Source organism: Nannospalax galili, unplaced genomic scaffold (assembly GCF_000622305.1).
Source record: "Nannospalax galili isolate Female #2095 unplaced genomic scaffold, S.galili_v1.0 scaffold477, whole genome shotgun sequence".
NCBI classification, from domain to species: Eukaryota; Metazoa; Chordata; class Mammalia; order Rodentia; family Spalacidae; genus Nannospalax; species Nannospalax galili.
In genome coordinates, this window is record NW_008339438.1 from 201,649 (window position 1) to 210,542 (window position 8,894).

An 8,894-nucleotide genomic window follows, 5' to 3' on the forward strand; every position below is an offset into this window, starting at 1 on the left:
AATTAAAAAATGAAATGAGGAAAACTAAAGTTATAATCTTGAAAAAAAAGTCAAACATATGTAAACACACAATTTAAAATTCAGGATGCCTCTGAAATCAAAGCATCACAGCATGCAAAGAATAAAATACTCTTACTTTCATTTATTAATTAACCTCATTGAAATGATTTTTCAAGTATAAAAAAGGTAGAAGGAAATATGTAATGTACTTCTGTGTTACCGCTCTCCAAATCTAGCAGATATACCCTATTTATGCCAGGTTTTCTTAAAAGAAAGTAAACTTTGCAGACTCAGCAGCAGTCTTGGCAGACATTCCTCTAGGGACGTTCTGAAGTTGACCTGCGCCCCTCCTCTGTATGTGTTTATGCTTTTCCAGTGTTAGCCTGTATTTACAATGTTTTAAATTTCACAGGACAACATAGTGTATGTATCATTATGCAACCTCATTGAAACTTTATGTATTTGAAATATATGCAGGTTGACTTATGTTGCCCTGATTCATTCAACGTGATCTCTATAAAGTCACCCACTGAACAAAAAAAATTAAATTGTTTAGTGATTTTAATCTCATTTACTTTCTAAAATGAAGATCAATGTTTAGTTTTAAATTGTTTCTCGGGAATCATGATAGAAACATTGCATAATGAATTAAAAAAAACACTTCAGTACTAAATGTAATGTAGACGTAAACATGCTAAGCTTAAGATTGTAGTAGAAATCACAAGTGATATAGCTTTGGTCACTATAAATTACTGCATGATCTACACTCGAGAGACACTGTTGTGTTCAGTGTTTCTTTAAAATGTGATGTCCATTTTGAGCAGCCAGAATGTATGTGTTCACATAAAAGAAAAATAATCGTGCATCTCTTGTGCAAAATTGCTATGGTTTATTACAGTCCAAATGGCCTTGTTAAATAGTTATAGCAAAGAAGAAAAGCAATGTATCAATGATTCTGACAACAAATACTGTGGCCGACATTTCCAGTTGTAATTTCACAGAAAGTATTAACTGTATAAGATGTGAAAAAATGTGATTACGTGAATTATTTCTTATAAATATTCAATGAAGCAATAATTCAGCAGTAGAACTCCTTTAAGTATCATAAAATAAAGAGGCACATAGTTATAATTCAGTATCTTGACATAACAAGACGTAGTAAGGTGGGAAATTGCTAACGCCTTGGGGAAGAGGCTGGAAATGGAATCTAAAGTCTTGTGCATCTTAGAGAGTGTTGGCATTTGGTAACTAGTAAATGTTTAAATTCCATTCATGTGTAAATAAAAAAATGATCTATATATGTTTTGTCCTTGGAAGTACATTAATACCTTATAAATTATGATGCAAATTGTAGGCGAATATTAAACAAACATAAGCCACCAGTTTGTTCTTTTGATGTTGATATTATCAGTATATTTCATATTTTAATCTTACTCTTTTCCTTCTTCTTGTATACACACACAGAGAAAGAGAGAGGGAGGAGGGGGCCGAGAGAGAGAGATTGATTGATTGATTGATTGATTGATTGATTGATTGATTGATTCTGGTTTTTCAGGTCAATTTCACTTAGATTTTTCATCAAACAGCTCATTGTTTAGTTCACCTCTCAAATATTTCTTCAAACAAGTCACCATGGCCTTCATGTACATACCTATCCTCTCCCATCTGTGTTGTTACAAAGCTTTCTTAATGGCAGTCCCTTTTTGTAATCTCACATCACTGCAATAGATTCATTTGCTGGTAATGTGTCTAAAATTAGTCTCTGTTGTCTTCAGGACAGTTTACACTTTAAAATTGGGGAAAAGTCAGGGCTAGAGAGAGGCTCAGCAGTTAAGAGCACTGGCTGCTCTTACAGAGGACCTGAGTTCGATTCCCAGAACCCACATAGAAACTAACAACTATTTGTAATTCTAGTTCCAGGGAACTGGATGCCCACTTCTGATCTCTGTGGGCACTGCATGACACAGGTGTACTTACATCCATGCAGGCAATACAGCCAATACACATAAAATTTTTTAAAAAAATTTTTAAACTGGGGATAAGGCCACAGAAAACCCACCCTGGCCTCTTTTGGGGGCCTAATGTGCAAATTGCTTGCCCCACTCAAACTTAACTGCTTGTGTGCTTCTCTGGAAAAGCATCTCTCTGTTCCCATGCCCTGTGTGGATGTTAGTCTTAAGAGATGTCTTTTCCCCACTTTCCTCCCAAGATAAAGTTCTGATCTACCACTCCTTGTCATAATGGAGAGAATTAATAATTATCTCCTCATAGTTGTTATATATTGTTATGTACTGATGCTTAATAGATATTTATTTTTATTTTTCTAACAAAAATCTTTTTACACTGAATTAGTGTGCGTATACACATACATGCCACAGTGTATATGTGTAGGTGAGAGGAAAACTGGTAGAAGTCTGTTCTCTCTTATCATGCAAGTTGTAAGAATTAAACTCAGATCATTGGGCTCATTGTCAAGTGCCTTTACCTGCTGAGCCTTCTTGTAGGCCTGTGGGTAATTTTTAATAGATCTGTTGGTGGTGTTACTCAACCAACTTACATACTTCCTAAGGCATCACTTGTCATTAGTTTTAGAAGCTACTCAACCCAATAAAGTCAATAAATGAATTCGTATGGGACATTTAATATTTTTTCAGTGTTGGGGATTAAACCCAGGTCCTTACCGATGCTATGAACATGTTCCACTACTGAGCCATATTCTTACTTCTAGAATTTTAATCTTAAACTCTGGATAAAACTTCGGATTTATTTCAGCCTATTTGTTTTCTCACCATTAGAAAATTCTAGATTGTAGTGAGAAAAAAATTAAAATCACACTAGCCCTAATTTGCAGAATTTTAATGCAGAAAATTCAATAGATTTTAAAAAATATTTTATTTACTATTTTTATTTTATGTGTATGAGTGTCTTGCCTGCATGTATACAACTACATTCATGTTGTACAGTGCCTATGGAGGTCAGAAGAGGGCATTGGCTCCCTTGGAACTGGAGTTACAGACAGTTGTTTGCCACCTTGTTGGTGCTGGGAACTAAACTTGGGTCCTCTGCAAGAGCAGCCAGTGCTCTTAACCGCTGGGCCATCTCTCCAGCCCCTCAATAGATATTTTTAAATTGCCAAACCTTTGTAGGCATAGGCCTTGCTCTTAAAGAGGTATGATGCATATTATACTATCCAGGGACTATTTGCTCAAAGTCAGGAGTTTGTCTATTATCTGCTGAATTAGTCAGAGGCCCAACCATTCACATGGATTCAGGATTCGGTGTTGACTTACCTATCCACCGCTATTGCAACCAAGGTGAAGACCGAAGCTGCCACTGATATTCCCTGTACTAGTCCACTGACCTTGCACATTGTGTTTCCAAATGGCCATCCTGGAAGAAAAATTGAAGTTTTAAAGAGATCGTTTTATTTTATTCTACTGCAATTATAAACAAAAGGTGTGAAGTCAAGGCAGCTGTAGAATAATGTATCCCAGTATTTCCAGTCACTTCCTTAGAGGTCTGTTAATTAGTGAAATAGTCACAGTGTAGAAATTATATAGTAACTATTACATTCAAGGTACTAAGGAACACTGTGCATTTAATAATGTATCTAATCCCCATGATATTTAAAATTTTTTAAATTTATTTTTATTGTATGTGTATGAATGTTTTGCCTGCATGTAAGTGTACCTGAGTCATGCAATGCCTATGCAGGTCAGAAGAGGGCATCATGTCCCTGGAACTGGAGTTATGAATGGTTATTAGCTGCTATGTGAATGCTGGCAACTGAACCCGGGTCCTCTGCAAGAGCAGCCAGTGGTCTTAACCACTGAACCATCTCTCCAGCCCTAAACCCCATGAGAATTTGAAGGGTTTATTACTCTCTAATGATGATATCCATAGACAAAGTAACAGACACAAATATCACATATCTTGCCACAGCTAGTTAGAACTATTAAGGATTTGAACCTAAGTAAGATGTTTCCAGAGTATAGATCATAAACTTTATGTGATAATGCCTTAAATGAATAAAACATGCAGAATATTAATTTCCCAGTTTGGAAGCATATCGCATAAATTGTGAGGAATCAGGAGTTACATACAAAAGAAATATGCATAATGTACAATTGACATAATAGTGACTTTTGGAATAAAGATTATTTTTCATGAATGCAAATAATGTACTAGAATTACTTAACTAGACCTCAGCTACTAAGATGTTTGTAAGAGAAATCAGTGAAACTACTGTAGCAGTTTGACATTCTAAACACCCATCTGCTAGTAAGGAAAAGTAATTTCTTCTCTCAAATACTCTGTATATGTATTTTTGATTTTTAAAATTTATCTTTTAAAAGTATAGTTTATTTTTCAAAAGCAAAATATTCTTATTTAATGTCTAGTACTGAAATAACACAATAAAAAGATATTAGATTAGCTTTATTTTGCTTTTCTTTCTGAGACAATGTCTTACTATGTTGTCCAGGCTGACCTCAAACATGCAATCCTCCTGCCTTAGCAGCCTATAAACTTAAAATAGATTCTTGAATGATTCTACCAAATGGAAACCAAAAAAAAAAAACATTGAAATTTGTTAGGTTGTGCTTATTTGATTAAAAAAATAGATGCAAAAGACAGCATACAAACCTTGGAATACTAATGTAGGTAAAAATCCTTTTTTTTGTATATAATTTATTATGTAGATATTGTATCTGTAGCATTTCCACCTGAAGCCTGTGAACCACAATGGTGATGGGCCCAACTTAATAGGAGGGAATCCATGCATGGCATTGCAAACATAGCCAGATCCACATGGTTAAAGAGAACATAAACCTTAGAGGAGAACCTGCTACTGCCACTTTCCTAAAACAATGTAATTTGTTTTTTAAAAAAATATTTTATTTACTATTTTTATTTATTATGTGTATGAGTGTATTGCCTGTGTGTACATAAATGCACCTGAGTCGTGCAATGCTTGTGGAGGTCAGAAGAGGGCGTTGGATCCCTTGGAACTGGAGTTATGGACAGTTGTTAGCCACCATGTAGCTGCTGGGAACCGAACCTGGATAGTCTGCAAGAGCAGGGAGTGAATTTAACTGCTGAACCATTTCTCCAGCCCTAATTTCTTACTATATTCTAAATACCTATCTTTATATTTACAGATAAGTATAGCTCTCACCACTCATCAAAGAAGCTTCTTTGTACAACAGATGGAGCCATTATACAGTTCCACAGCTGATCAAAATACCAACAATAAGCAACTATGTGGTTCCTAGCCCCAAATAATATATCTATAGTGTAAGATTTATCTTGTGTTGCTCACTTAAACTCCGTAGAAATGACTGCACCACAAAATATGTATATGGCATAAAAGGAACATTCAGAAAACAAATAAAAATAGGCCACATATTTTAACAAAAATGAAGGATTCAAAATAAAAGTTCAGGAAAACCCTTTCCCTGCCCTATAGTGCTGGGGGTTGAATCCAGGACCTTACACAAACTAGGCAGGCATTGTGGCTATGAACTAAATCCTTCGCTCTTAGATTTTTAAAAATTTTATGTGCAAGAAATGTTGGAGTCAAAAGCTAAGACATCACATCATGTACAAGTTGGTTCTTTCGTCTCAGCCACTTTTATAAGCCAGGTTATGTAGACTCTAGACAGTACAATAATTAAATATTAAAAAGACCCAGAGCTAGAAATTTCACTGGTGGAACTGGAGAGATGGCTTAGGGTTTAAGAACCCTGCCTGGATGATTGCAAGTGCACTCATGTGTGCAATTCCTTGAGGCCAGAAGAGGACTTCAGATTTCCTGGAACTGGAGTAGTTGAGGGTTGTTAGCTGCCAAATGGGTGCTGGGAACTGAACTGAGTTCCTCTGCATGAGTAGTCAGTGCTGTTAAGCCACTGCACCATCTCTCCATCTCCAGTCCTTAAGAATTTTAATTTATTTTTTATTTTAAATTATGTAATGGGGGGGTTGTACATGGGATTGAGGGTGCCGGCAGAGGCCAGAAGGGGGTTTCAGTTCCCCCTGGTGCTAGAGTTACAGGCAGTTGTGAGCCAACTGGTATGGGTGCCGCCAGAAACTGAAGCTGGCTCCTCTAGAGGAACAGCACATGCACCTCATTACTGAGCTACCTATCTGTCTAGCCCCAGGTCCTTAGATTTTTGTGACAGAGTCTCTATGAGCCCCAGCTGGCCTTTAAATTGCACCCCCCCAATCCTCTAAAGTGCTAGGATTATGAGTATATTTCATCACACCTCTAGCACTCTGAACACTTTTGAAAAATAGGACAATAAAGCATAAGATAGATGAGAAAAGATTAAAAGTGGCCACCCAGAACTCTTACACATGATTAACATAGTCAAAGAAGGGAGAATGAAAAGGACTCTCTAAGAAAATTCCCCAGGATAAAGGACACTCATTTTCTGATTGAAATGAATAGTTTGCATCGAGTGCAATAAATAAACCAGAGAAAACTAAGGCCTAATTTCATAAACTTGAGAATACTAGGAATAAAAAGACTAAAAACTTTCAGGAAGAAAAATATACAAATCAAATACAAAAAGCAAGAGTCAAAATTTTGAGAAGCAACTCAGCATTTCTCAGCAGTCATAAGAAAGGGATTCCTTTAAAATTCTGAGAGGCAAACTTCTAACCTAGGATTGATTGTTCATGCAGCTAGCTGCTGTCAAGTGTGATGGTAAAAAAGGGCATTTGCAGACATTTAAGTTCTCACAAGTGTTTCTTTGTATGCACCATTTCTCAGGAAGGAAAAAGCAGAAAGAGATGTTGCACCCACAAAACAGGACTGAGGACAAGAGAAATGACAAAGATTGTCAGGGTATCAGTGAAGAGACAGAGAGACCACTGAGCTTCCCCCATACTGAGAGGGTGGGATTAGGTAAGGATATGAATGTATTCTGTGTTTGTGAAGTAGAAATAGATTATTAAAATGAATTTTATATGACATCAAATTACATTACTTAGAAATATGGCCATAATGACCCAAAGCAAAGACCAGAAGTACGGAAAGCAGCAGGCTGTTGAGGAAGGAAATGAACGGGCACAGTGAGGCAACTTCTGCAAAATATTAAAATCATCATTCAATCTAAAATAATTTTGTGCAGAAACTGCTGTTGGTTACTGTGGATAAAGTCAATATGCTGTGATGGCTTCCTGCTTTCTTACAAGGATTGGAATTGAACATCTCAAGTGTGTTGCTCAGTTAATACAGCAATAGTAAACTGACTCTGTATGAAAACTCTGCTGGATCTGGAACTACACTGTCCCTGCACCTCAGCTCATATAAGATGATGCCAAAGAAGTGATGACATGCACCCAGGCATGCTGGAGGGAGGTACCCGAACCCCTACCACAGGAAGTGACATGTATAGAACATAATAAAATACCACTTGCTGAGAAATCATTTGGACTGCTCCATCGTCCCTCAAAAATTGCTAGAAATCTTTTTGATTAAGCCCAGCAGAGCCTAAAAACCAGTTTAAATTAGATTGAAATTCCTGTGATGTTATTTTGGAGCACATCCATTGAAATCAGATGCACTGGTTCCTTGAACTTGACAGTTCATAATATAATATTCTTGATTGTATGTGCTCTGGTTGGCAGTAAGCAAGTTCAAATGTTTTAGTAAGAAGTTATGGTTCTCATTCTCCAATGACCTTCACTGAGTGGTCTATAAAACTAATGACTTCCACTCTACATCTGTCACTTGAAATTTTCTCTGTACTTCTTGTTCCCAAACTGTGCATTTATATGTTTATTATATATCTCATTTCAAATGCTGATATTGTGAAGACAGATAACTGGAATAGTTCTGGGAACTTGATAAATATGTGTGAATGAATGAATGAATGAATGAATGAGTGATCCTGCTCTGATTCTGGAGATTTGTAGATAGAATTTTCTGCCATCATCTTTATACCACACACAAGTCAACATACCTGCTATAATATTGTCCAGCAGTGTTGTAGGCATACAGAATATCCCAACAAGTAAATCGCTTATTGCCAGGTTTAAGATGAAGAAATTTGTGACTGTGTGCATGTGTTTGTTCCTCATTACAATAAAGCAAACCATGGTATTTCCCACCATGCACAGGAAGAAAATCAGGAAGTAGGAAATAATGAAGATCGCTGCCACTTGAGGTTGATGAAGATAGTAGTCCACATAGGTAATGTTAACATTTGAGTATGGATGATGCTGTGTGTCATTGCTAATCCAGATGGGATTCCAGTTTTCTGAAGAGTTGAGGTTCCATTTCTCGCTCATTGTGGCCCTTAACAAAGAACAGAGAGGAAAGGACAGCTTAATTAGAGACATAGAATGGAAGTTCTGAGCATTACTAAGAGGAACATTTTTATTTAATTAAAAATTATTATTTTATGTGTATGAGTATCTTGCCTGCATGCATGTAAGTGTACCAATGCAATGCCCATGGAAGTTAGAAGAGGGCATCAGATCCCCTGAAATTGGAGTTACCATGTGGTGCTAGGAACTAAACCCATGTCTTCTGCAAGAGCAGCCAGTGCTCTTAACTACTATGCCATCTCTCTAGCCCCAGGAATGCTTTTTAAACATCATTGAATTTTAATGGGACTTCTGCAATCCATCAGTTTTGCATGAAACTGAATTATAAATGAAGCATTCATATTCTTAGGGTTAACCAGAGCATTTGAAAATACACAATTATCATTACTTATTCCCTGATGCACTTTACATTTCACTTCTCCAGCATATGCCAGCTATCCACTTGCAATTGTTCCCTTTCAAAATCCGTCTCCTACCTCCTGACTGTTTACTGTCAAAACCCACTTGTTCTTATAAACTTGCATGTCTCTGGCTCTTAATAATCTGAATATGATAGTGTG

General features: G+C 36.6%; 1 protein-coding gene across 1 annotated transcript in view; it reads right to left on the bottom strand.

The window, feature by feature from the left end:
* Positions 1-8,295, bottom strand: part of Npffr2 (neuropeptide FF receptor 2) — a 12,338-nt gene extending 4,043 nt beyond the window's left edge. The window contains exons 1-2 of the mRNA XM_008834146.1: positions 7,968-8,295; positions 3,291-3,390 (exon numbers count right to left, since the gene is read on the bottom strand). Coding sequence (XP_008832368.1) covers positions 3,291-3,390; positions 7,968-8,295 — 428 coding nt within the window. The remainder of the gene's footprint in view (positions 1-3,290; positions 3,391-7,967) is intronic.
* Positions 8,296-8,894: the final 599 nt, after the last annotated feature.